This window comes from Lepus europaeus, chromosome 3 (genome assembly GCF_033115175.1).
Source record: "Lepus europaeus isolate LE1 chromosome 3, mLepTim1.pri, whole genome shotgun sequence".
Lineage (NCBI taxonomy): Eukaryota > Metazoa > Chordata > Mammalia > Lagomorpha > Leporidae > Lepus > Lepus europaeus.
Window position 1 is genome coordinate 105,188,049 of NC_084829.1, and position 12,254 is coordinate 105,200,302.

A 12,254-nucleotide genomic window follows, 5' to 3' on the forward strand; every position below is an offset into this window, starting at 1 on the left:
CCAATCTGCGGCTTAACTGTTTGCCCCATTCTACTAGAGAACTGACAGACAGGAGAGCAGAGGTGGGTTCATGGGTCAGGTAACTCCCAGTGTGGGTGGATTATAGGTGGAGAAAAGCAGGACAAAGGAGAAGGAATGAACCCTTCCCTCTCCAGGAGGCTGGGAGGGACGCCTGGAGGGCATTGACTGTATCATTCCTTTTTCTCACTGGCCATCCCCAGGCGGTAGGCTCAGAAGTATGATACAGGAATGTCTCCCAGGCCCCAAATTTCTCCTTAGAGATTGCCTGAAATTAAAAGAATTTAGTAAGAGCTAATAGATGATGATCCTCAAAGAAGGGGCATGGAGAAAGTCTATCACTATTTCATATTTTAGAGTGGATTAGCTGATGCGTTGGGTTTTATTAAAAACAACAAAACCTTGCTCAGGGCCAGCATTGTGGCATAACTGGCTAAGCATTCCATACAGAGGTAGGTTCAAGTACCGGCTGCTCCACTTCCTATCCAGCTCTCTGCTGATGCACCTGAGAAAGCATCAAGGAAGGCCCAAGTGCTTGGGCCCCTGTACTCATGTGGGAGACCTGGATGAAGCTGATCCTGGCTCTGGATCAGCTCAGCCCCAGCCATTGAGGCCATTTGGGAAGTGAACCAGCAGTTGGAAAACACCTCTCTCTCTCTGTAACTTTCAAATAAATAAAATAAATCTTTAAAAAAAAAATGTTGAAGTGAGAACTTTGCCAAGTACGACCTGAAGAGAGAGGTCAGGCAGCCTTACGGGGACAGGGCTGTCGCCTGGTAGTGAGGGGATCCAGGATCGGGCGGCAGGGTGTCAAGGCACAGGAGATGGAAAAGAGCGCGTGAATGCAGGCAGGAAGATGAGAGGGAGGTGGGAAAGTTTCCAAAGAGAGCAGAAGGGCAGACGCTGCAATGGAACGGTCCATCACTGCGCGTCACAGGGGGTCCTCAGAAGTTCGTGGAAAATGTCTATTATGAAAAAACTACGCATGGACTTCAAAAACTCCCGCACCAAAAGAAACTTACCTTTCCCTTCCAATTTCCATGCATTTTTTGAAGTCTTCGTATATAAAAGGGAGCTATACTATTTTTTTTTAAAAAAGTTATTTACTAATTTGAAGGGCAGAAAGAGAGGAAGCAAACTCCCATCTAGTGGGGCGCTCTCCAAGTGCCTACAGCAGATGGGGCTGAGCCAGAAGCCAGGAACCTGGAGCTCAATCCAGGCCACTCGCACGGGTGGCAGAGGCCCCCACTCCTTGAGCCATCGCTGCTGCCTCCCGGGGTCTGTACCAGCAGGACCCTGGAGCCAGGAATGGAAGGCGGGGGCTTTGATATGGGAGGCAGGTATCTTAACCAGCAGGCAAAACACCTGCTCCCAAGCGCTGGAATACTCCAGGCCCCCTGTGTTGCCGCCATTGACTTCTGGGTTCCTTCAGAGCCTCTCTGGATTTTGCCTCCCCTTTCCCTGGAATCTCCCAGTAGCGTCTCTGATGATCAGGCAGAAATCGAAACTTCGAAGGAAATAAAACAAACCTGGAAGGGCTTTCGCACATCATCCCATTTTGCAGATGAGGAAACTGGAGTTCACTGGAAGTGACTGCTGACCAGAAGAAGCCAAGAAGAACCAGAGGGGCCCTGGGTGCTGCCTTGTGCCCGGGTGTCCCCAGCCAGCTGCTCCCAGAGACCTACAGCTTGCAGAAGCCCCGGACATCCAAACACCACAGCCCGGGTCCTCCTTGGCGGAAGTTAATGATTACAACCTAGTCCCCAGCATCTAACCATAGTTACTAATTAAGCCAATTGCAGAGAGAAAAACCATTTCAAACTGAAGAGCGGAGTGTTCTCTCCAACTACACCTACAGGCCTTCACATTATAGTGGCATAAAGTGCTACACTAGTTCAGGTACACTTGGAGATATTCCCCCTCCCATACCTTAACCTCTGTCGTTTCACATTTTCTCTTCACTGCATGACACATGCTGGGCCCTTGGAGTGAGGAATCCAAGTGAAATAACTCGACTTGGTGTTTGAGTGAGCCCAGGTAATAAAATCTGTTTGCTGTGCTCGCTGTCTCCAGATAGGGCTGTAATTACACCACATGAGGAAGAAAGGTAGCCGAGCCCCAGTCTAGATCATTTATGTAAACTCAGCCTTCTTGTCAATGATGCTCTCACATTGCATGTGCGCAAACCGCAAAATCATCTCGTGTGAACCAGAGACAGTGTCCCGCTGCAGGGCCGCGAGACTGCCTCGTGTATCCTCTCTGCAGCTGGATGTCTGTGGTTCAAGGCCAAAACTTTCACCAGTGAAGCCCCGGGTACCACAACTGTATTTCTGAAGCTCATACAAAATAAAGGGAAACTCTGAACCAAAGTACTGCAAACAAACACAGATCCCCTCGAAAGAAGGCTTTTTTTTTTTTTTTCCATGAAAAATAGAGTTTGGCTCTTTGAAATGTGTTTTTAAAACAATGATCTATAGAAAGAAGAAAAACACAAATTTCCTAATAAAACCAAGGTATCATTTGATAACATTTTAATTTACTAGTGCAAATATTTGGCAACTTCCCAGTAATTTCTGCTCGCCTCCCACCCCAAGTCTTAGAAAAACCATGAAGTGCAAGGTTTAATCATATTTTTATCTAAAGATGCAGAGACATAATTGCAAGATGGCAAAAGAAGTATTTTTTTTCCCTTGATTCATTGAACTGTGCTCCGTTACGACAAACCAGTCACTCGTTTCTGATTCGCTGTCTGCACTGGCCGGTATGGATGGTGTTCCTCTTGACACCTGCAGCTTCCAGCTTGCTGTGTCCCCCTGGAAGGAAAACCACAGGCTACCGCCCTGGCGCCATCGCTGGCTCAGGCCAATCAATAAGGACTTATTTCCTGTCCATTTGCTGAGGTCACAGGAGCGAATCTCATTAATTATTTCTGCTTCTGCAGCTTCAAGTGTGCTTCTGGCGTGACAAGTGAAAACTGCTTGACCTTTTTTGTTTTTTCTCTTCTAAATTTTGTTTGTAGCAGTTCCGATAAGAAGGCAGTGTTCATTTAGCAACATGATAAGAGGGAAGGGGAAAAGGTGGGGAGGAGTTAAAGTCATTAACACATTTAGATTTTTCATCACAAAAGCCGTCCCATCACCTCATGGCCCAGGTTTGTTCGGTGGAAAGGAACAATGGGGTCTTTTTTTTTTTAATTTGGTGTCATGAAAACCTGGTCACAGCAAACACAATGTTTTCTAAAGCAGATCTGGCCTCCGAGGGAGGGAAGCTCTCCAGGGCCGCCAGGGCCTGGTTTCCATGGTAACGACACAGGTCAATAGCCGAAGTCACACCTTTGCCAGCTTTGATTGTTTCTCGCAACTGTTAAGAAACAAACGCACAATAAAAAGTCAATTTTTAAGGGATGCAGTTAGCACTGCAATTACACTGGGGAGGGGAGGTGGGAAACAAAGACAGGGAGAACCCCCCCCCTTGCAGATTTCAGGGTCTCTGTTCTGCTCTGTTGAAGAAAAGAGGACGTCATTCCCCAGGGTCTTCGGGCAGGCACATTCCCTTGGGCTGCCCTGTGCCACGTCCATACCGAGCAGAGCGGCACAACGGCTCCGAGCATCCTAATTACACCTCTCCGGCTGCCTCTGCTTGATGTCCCTAACTGCTCCAGGCCGGGCAAGGGAGGCGAGGGCATTTCATATGCGGCAGTCTGATATTCTGCCATGAGGAAGGCTTCACCAACATCTTAGTGACAAACTTGTTTTTTTAAACACCGTATGTTGACACGATAGCCCATCTGAAAATTCCAGACAGACACACAGCATTAGATGTGAACACTATATGGTTAAAATGAAGAGATCCGACTTGTGTTAAGAGCAGGGTAAGTGAGCTCTAGCCGAGAAGCCCAGCTGCATCTCCAACCCCGCGCTTAACTGAGGGCAAAAGTCATCTGTCTGCCCTGTTCTCCATGTCCCACGTCCATCTCCATCTTCTCGCCCCCAGAGAGTGCCTCGAATGTCTGCCTAGTTCTCCGGAGTCAGAAACCTGCAGTCCGCTTCACTCTCCACTTCCAGTCAGGCCAGGCTGGGCCAGGGTTGCTCACCCTGAATTTCTGGTCCCCAGCGAGTGGGTGGAGCCAGGCGACAAGTGCATCTGTGAGCTGTGCAGGATGCACACCGCTTCTGGGTGGCAGCACTGCACCGTCCAGCTGTCCCTCTGGCACATCATATGCTGACATCACGGTGGAGGCGCCTGGGCCCCTGGGAGCCTGCGAGGGCCCCACGGTGCCTCTCCCCGCTGCGGGGCACAGGGAGCTTTGCTGTGTTAAGCCACCGCCAGGCTCTCTGCAGCCTCTGTAACTGATACAGTCCCTGGGTTCCCCTTCAGAGCGCTCAGAAACATCCCCTACTCTTCATTCCCACTGCCGCTACCTTCATCTGGGTGCTCCGCGTCCCACGCCTGGGCTATTTTGCGCCGCCATTTCCTAAAGCATCCTCTCATCACCAGTTCCACATCCTTGGACTCCATCGGCCATGCCCGGCTGCCAAGGAGCTCATTATAAAATGCAAATATGATCCTGCTCAAAACCCTCCACTGTCTCCTCATAGCCTTAGGAGAAAAGCCCAAGCGCTTTCATGAGGCAACACAGTCCCTTCCTGGTCTAGCTCTTGTCTCGCCCTATTTTCCTCCTTTCATCATGTATTAGGGTCTAGTTACAGCTCTCAGAGGTGACCTGCCACCTGCCCTGGGACGACCCCCTGCGTCCCCCACAAGGCCCCACATTCTGCCTGGTAGGAATGCGGTCACTCAGCTAGGATCACGGTCGGGCGAGCTAGATGCCCCCTCCCTCTGCACAACTCAAATCCAGCATTATCACACAGTGTTGTCTTTTCATTCTCCATTCACTTATCCATCTCTATAAGAGACCTGAAGCTATTTACTGCATAATACAGGAAACATAACAAATCAAAGAAATAAGCTGTTCTATTCCTCTAATCATACAATTGGGAGAGCAGAGGCCCACAGACATTCAGTGAATCAAGATTATGAATAGAAAGTGGCAAAGTTGAGATTGGGAAGGTTTTTTTTTTTCCCCCTCTTTTTAAAGATTTATTTATTTGAAAGGCAGAATGACAGAGAAGAAAGGACAGAGAGAGATCTTCTATCCACTGGGTCACTCTCTAAATGGTCACAATTTCTGGGGCTGAACCAGGCTGAAGCCAGGAGCCTGGAACTCCACTGGGGTCTCCACGTGGGTGGCAGGGGTACAAGTACTTGGGCCATCTTCTGTTACCTTCCAGGGATCTAGATCGGAAGTGGAACAGCTGGGACTCCAACCAGCACTCCTGTGTGAGGTGCAGACAACGCAGGCAGGGGCTTAACCTGCTGCATCACGACTCGGGCCCCAGGGCTGGGCTTTCTAACAAATCATCTGGTGGTGCTTAACGCTCAACTCCCTCAGACCTGCAGCTCTCCAGACTTCCCCACACGGCAGGTGAGTTGTGAGACTGTTTCAGCCCAGGTTCCCCTGGTCTCTTGCCAATCACTGAACGCATGAAGACATGAAAATGGTGCTGAGTACCCAGAGGTGGCCAGATTCAAACTCCATTCTAGCTTTATCATCTTCGGGAAGCCACTTAACTGTTCTCAGTTCTAAATGGGGACAGAGTGAGTCCCTTGTAAGGCTGGTAGGGGACAAATGAGACAGCGCAGAGTGCCTGACAGTGTCTAAATCCCGACAACTGCTCAGATGACTTAGCTCTCCCTCCTCAAGCCCTTAGCCATTGCCAAGAAAAACTATGCTGTCCTCCAAGGTCAGGTCTACTTTGGCTTAATATCCAATAACCCCAAAGGTAGTTGAATTGGAGCAGAATAGCCTTAAAGATTAAAAAGAAAGAACACGCCCATATTTTCATTGTCTTTAATCCCCCAAATCTAAATTAGGCCAACATCCTCTCCTAATCCTAGACTTTTAGTTTGGTGCTTGCAAGCATGTGGATGGGAGACTCAGTTTACCAGTAATAACTGAGCACCTGCTATGTGTAGGGAGTAGAATGAGCTTGCTCTGCTCTGTGGATTAGGAGCTAATTAAGGGCAGAATGAGAAAGGGAGTGAAGCTAGCTGTTGAGAGGAATGAGAGACTGACTTGCATTGGGAGAGACTCCACAAGGCCTTACAGAGTGGGATTTGAGGCAGGTGTCATGTGTATTGATAAGAAGCCATGCGGTCAGGGAGAGCAAGAGGACTGTAGAGAAAGAGGAGAGACCAGAAAGAGTACCCAGGGAGTGAAAACATGCCGAGTGTGACAGCTTGCAGGGTCAGGTGTCAGGGGACCCAGGCAGACTCTGGAAACCAGGCTGAGACATTTACATCTCCCCCCAAAGCTATTTTACTATAAAGTATTCTCAGAGTACAGAAACGTTGAAAGACGATGGCCCTGGGCTAAATCTAGTAGCTGTTTTTGTAAATACAGTTCCGTCGGAACACAACCACGTCCATTCATTGAAGTGTGGTTGTTTCCATGGCTGCTTTTGTGCCAGAAAGGCAGAGCTGTGGAGCTGAGTGGTTGCCAGAGAGATTACAGCCCTGTAAGGCCCAAAATATATACACTTGACCTTTGCAGAAAAGTCTGCTGACTCTGGGACTAGTACAGTGAATGACCACACATTCTCCAGTGAGATTCAACAATTGCTAATATTTTGTCATTTTTGTTCTATCTATGCATGTTTTCCTTTTTCCCCCTGAACCATTTGAAAGGAAGCTGCAGGCAGTGGATGCTGGTAAATTAGCTCTCCAGGGGGAGAAAGCCCTCAATGTAGCATCTGCAGATTTCTGTGGTATAAACACTCCCATCAGGGCAGTTTCAAGCTGCCAACAGTCTTGAGATCACAAACTTCTTGAATATTTAACAGTAGGCTCTGAGTTGCTAGGACTTGGCTGGGACTTCCATGGGCTGAGGGATACTTTGCCTGTTAGGACATGCATCTCCCAGAGTAAGAATACAGACTCACTACTATCATCATAGCTAGGAAAGCCAGCAAGAACACTTAATGAGACCATTCTCTAATATTATCTAACATCTCAGTCCATATGCAAATTTCCACCAACTGGTTCCAAAATATTTCTTTTAGCCTTTTTTTTTTTTTTTCCAAAGCACGATCAATCCCAGTTCACACATCACATTTGTTTGCTACGGGAATTTAATTTTCTTTTTCCCCTATGACGTTGTCATTTTGAAAGGGTCAGGTTGTGCTGCAGATGGCTGTTTTTCTCTGATGATTTCATTCAGTTTGTTGCTTTATGAACTTTGTTCAGCCAGGCTAATTTTTTATTTTAGTTTGAAAGAGAAACATTAAGAGACAACGAGAATTCCCAGCCACTGGTTCACTCCTCACATGCCTGCTGGGAGCCACAGTTTAGGGTAGGTCTCCAACCACTTGAACCATCAACCTGCTGCCTCTGAGGGTGTACATTAGTAGGAAGCTGAAACTGGAAGCAGAGCTGACACTCGAATCCAGGCATTCCAAAGTGGGATGAGGGCGTCCCAACCAATGTCTTAACTGCAAGGCCCAATGCTTGCCCCTCAACCGAATGTCTGACGGTAGCTCCCAGGGATCCCACCCTATGATGATGGGTAATTCATGAGGGCAAAACAGCAACCAGGACATCACTGAGAGCTACCCAAGTCTTAAAAGAGTTCATTTCCACCCATAATGACTATTTGCTTTAGTCAGCAAACAAATCCCGAGTTGGGCTCCAGGGCCTTGCTTGCCAAGAGACCTGCTTCCATGTGGAAAACACCAATTTCATGACTCACCAGCAATCTAATCTTTGGTGGAATGCATTATTCCTCACTGCTGTCTGCAAACACTCCCATTAGTTAAACCCACATTATTAGCCCAAAGGGAATTATTTAGACATAACTAATAAACCATAAATGAAACTCATTTTTACCGTAGACTAGACCAGGTAACATCTATGTTGACAAGAATGATCTTGTCCATGTAAATAAATGTGACTAAGGACACATTCTGTTGGAATTCCTAACCCTGGCTGGCTATAAGATTCCCCTGGGGAAAATGCTGATGCCTGTGCCCTCACCCTTGGGAGATGGATCCAGTAAGGCCTGAAAGATGCTCTTCTGGTCACTCCAGTGACAGGTGAGACTTGGGAGTACCTCGCTCGCTGGGCTATGTCCTTTGAGTTAATGCATTTTAAAACAGTTGTGTTGGGCTTAGCATACTTTCAATTGGTTGTCTTTACATTGTTCCAGTTCAGTTCAATAAGCACTGGACACTTTTATGACCTGGGCATATAGCAGGGGCCGGAGAGCCAGAGAAACATAGTTGCTGCCTGTCCCTGGAGACCACCTGGGAGAGGAACAGTCATAGGCTTGTAGAACAGAGGTTTAAGTGGAATACGGAGGGATTGTTCCATAACCTTGATTCTAGTATCTGCAAAAGAAAAGACTACAGTTTTGTTTTTTTTTTTAAAGTCTTTCCAATTTTGCCTTTACCTATATTTTGACTTGGCCAAGCCCAAACTGATGCACAGAAAGGATTCTGCCTATTAGGATGCAGCTACAATTGCGAGTAGTCCACATAAATAGCACCAGGAGTGCAAAAAGGTGCATTATCAGCCTGTGTTTTATTTCTCTGATATTATGCTACTATAATTAAATCTCTCTCTAATGAAGTCAGCTGAATAACTGTACAAGTGCAGCATCACCTGAAATAAATTAACCCAACTCCCCTGTTAGAGAATCTAATTAAAGATATTAACAAAGAGAAGAGGATGCAAAGTATTTAAAGTTAAGCACATTTTTAGTTAACATTTATTAAACACCTTTTGAGTGCCAAATGCTGCTCTCATAAGATCTTTTTGAGCAAATCATTATACATTATATGTCTCTGATAACTCTTTTGTACAAAAGTCCTTTCAAAATATTAAATATTGGGGCCAGCGCTATGGCGTAGTAGGTAAGGCTGCCGCCCACAGTGCTGGCATTCCATATGGGTGCCGCTTCGAGTTCCAGCTACACTTCCGATCCAGCTCTCTGCTATGGTCTGGGAAAGCAGTAAAAGATGGCCCAAGTCCTTGGGAGACCCGGAGGATGATCCTGGCTCCTGGCTTTGGATCGGCGCAGCTCCGGCCATTGCAGCCAACTGGGGAGTGAACCAGTGGATGGAAGACCTCTCTCTCTCTTTCGCTCTCTTTCTCTCTGCCTCTGCCTCTCTGTAATGCTGCCTTTCAAATAAATTAAAAAAATAAATCTTTAAAAAATATTGAATATTACATGGGTCCAAGTAGTTTTAGTAGAATTGGAGGCAGCAGCCACTTCTGCCCAAGAAAACCAGAGAGAGACTGTAAGACTCAGGAGAATCGCAAGCACAGTCTTACCCTCTCACAGGAGAGCACAGTGGCCTGAGCGAGGCTCAGCGACAGGGAGGCGGCCTGGGTGTCGTCTCTGTCCTCCAGAGCTCCTCCCCACCCACGCACTGGGAAAGGTGTGAAGAGCGCTTCAGAGTGCTGGGAGACAACAGAGATGCCAAAGCTAACCGGCGACACCGAGTAGACTTTGCTCTGAACAAACCATGGTGGTGGTGGTGGTGGTGGGGGGGGGGGTGTGGATGAGTGGAAAAAGCAAAGTTTTCTCAGGATTCAAGACCCAGGATGATAGTGAAAGGCAACAAACGGCAGCCGCGGTGTTGTACGGAGAGACCACAGATGTCTTAACCAGGGGGAGAAGTGGACCGTGCTTCCCTGGTGGGCTCACGAAGCTGGGAGCAAGGCAGGAAGTGACAGGGGACTTGAACCTTTGAACTTCTGCTCCAGTTTGCATTCTGTGGTGTGCCTGAATGACACTCTTATGTATCAGAAGCTGCGAGAAGCATTTTCGCTTAAGTATGACAACAAAACAGGATGTGAAGGTGATAGGGATCTTGCATAAAGAGTAATGCCAGGGGTGGGAATCTGGCCTGGAAGTTAAGGCTCCCACATTCAACATCAACGCACCTGAGTCCGACATCAGGTGCTGTCTGGACACTAGTTCCCTGTTGATGCTGGCTCTGGAAGGCAGCAGAGATGTCTCAGATAATAGGGTAACTGCCACCCATGAGGTACGCCTGGATTGAGCTCCCCATTCCTGGCTTCAGCTTGGCCTAGCATTGCCTCCAAGGGCAGGGAGACGGGGTCTAAACGCTGAAGAGTTCTGACCCCACGGACAACAGACCTGCTCGGACCATCCCACTCACTTCTTCCCAGCCGACAAAGATCTGCAATGCCCAATCAACACCAAGACCCACCTCAAGCTCCTTTCCCCATCTTGTAGATGGAGGTGACAAGGCTCCAGAAGAAGCCTCCAGCCAAGAAGGTGGCTGATGCCAGTGGCAAAGTTAAAAAGAGGAACCAAGAAGGGGACATCCCGTCCCTAGTGACAGGGACTGGAGAGACTCCCCACCTGCCACGTATTCCAGGAAGGCCGTCTACAGGAGGAAGTGCTCGGCTCCCAGATCTGGGACTGAAAAGAGGTTCTTGCTGCTGTCACAAAACCAGCTGGTGACAAGAACGGTGCCACCAGGAGTTAAGGCTCCCAGATCACCTGGGTATCATCCCACTGCGGATGTGCCCTGACGGTGGTGGAGACAGGCAAAAGCCCTTTAGGCAGTGGGCGAGGAAATGGGGCCAGCATCACTGCTGGGACCGTTCTGCTCGTCCTACCGGGTGCCCGGAGGCGAGAGGGCAGTTTTCCTGAAGCGGCTGGGCTGGACCTATCTCACTCAGTTGGGCTCCTCTGTGTAGACCACACCAGAAATCTGTCTTCGCCACCTCCAGGAAAACTGCCATCAAAACGTCTCACCGAGGCTTATGTCAAGCAGCAGCAGCTGCGGCAGCCCTGACACCGGCGAGGTGAGCTCTTCGCCACGGAGGAGGAGAAACACGAGATTACGGGGCAGCGCAAGGTGGGGCCGAGAAACGTGGACCCAGCCAATTTTACCCCAAGTCAGAGCTGTTCCTCAGTTCCTGGGCTACCTGTGATCCATTTCTGCTCTAACGAATGGAATTTATCTTCACAATTTGGTGTTGTAAATTTCGTAGGAACAATTTAATTAAATAACTGATAACAACAACAACAACAACAACAACAAAAAAGGAAGGAAGGACAGACAGACTTCAGGGTGCTCAGGATCCAGCAGCCACATCCTGTCTCCTGAGGGCCTCTCAGCTTCCATGTTCCTTCTGCTGCCTGCTAGTCCCTGGAGACGCCATGGAAAACATGGAGGCAAGAAGCCTTCTTACAAGTCTCATCGTGGCCTTTGATCATGTGTGTGTGCTGCAAACAGGGTGGCATCCCCCTTAGAGGGAACAAGTTTGACTCTTTTTAAAATAATATTTTGAGGGGCTGGCTCCGTGGCACAGTAGGTTAATCCTCCTCCTGCAGTGCTGGCATCCCATAGCCGGTTCTAGTCCCGGCTGCCCCTCTTCCAATCCAGCTCTCTGCTATGGCCTGGGAAAGCAGTGGAAGATGGCCCAAGCACGTGGGAGACCCAGAAGAAGCTCTTGGTTTCAGACTGGCCCAGCTCCAGCCGTTGTGGCCATTTGGGGAGTGGACCAGCGGATGCAGACCTTTCTCTCTGTCCCTCCCTCTCACTGTCTATAACTCTACCTCTCAAATAAATAAATAAATACATAAAGTAAATAAATAAAATATTTAAAAGATCATATTTTGAAATACTGCCAGAATATTAAAATTAAAAGAAAAGGCGGTGGTGACGGTGGTGGCAGGAACAGGGGGGGTCACAATGGGCAAGGCACAGCAGCCATTCTCTCTACCTGACATATCTCCATCTGTCCATATGGAGTCTTCCGATATGGCCATTTGGCTGCCAGTTTTAGAAACAGCAAAGGTTGGCTGGCACCGTGGCTTAACAGGCTAATCCTCCGACTTGCGGCGCCGGCACACCAGGTTCTAGTCCCAGTTGGGGCGCTGGATTCTATCCCGGTTGCCCCTCTTCCAGGCCAGCTCTCTGCTATGGCCCGGGAAGGCAGTGGAGGATGGCCCAAGTCCTTGGGCCCTGCACCCGCATGGGAGACCAGGAGAAGCTCCTGGCTCCTGGCTTTGGATCAGTGTGATGCGCCGGCTGCAGCGGCCACTGGAGGGTGAACCAACGGCAAAAAGGAAGACCTTTCTCTCTGTCTCTCTCTCTCACTGTCCACTCTGCCTGTCAAAAAAAAAAAAAGAAACA

The 12,254-nt window shown here is 48.5% G+C and overlaps 1 protein-coding gene across 2 annotated transcripts in view; it reads right to left on the reverse strand.

Moving 5' to 3' along the window:
* Positions 1 to 2,633: 2,633 nt before the first annotated feature.
* Positions 2,634 to 12,254, reverse strand: part of PDSS2 (decaprenyl diphosphate synthase subunit 2) — a 290,238-nt gene continuing 280,617 nt past the window's right edge. For both annotated transcript variants that reach the window (XM_062186574.1, XM_062186573.1), the window contains one exon: positions 2,634 to 3,378. In XM_062186574.1, the coding sequence (XP_062042558.1) occupies positions 3,220 to 3,378 (159 nt within the window). In that variant the 3' untranslated portion in view covers positions 2,634 to 3,219. The remainder of the gene's footprint in view (positions 3,379 to 12,254) is intronic.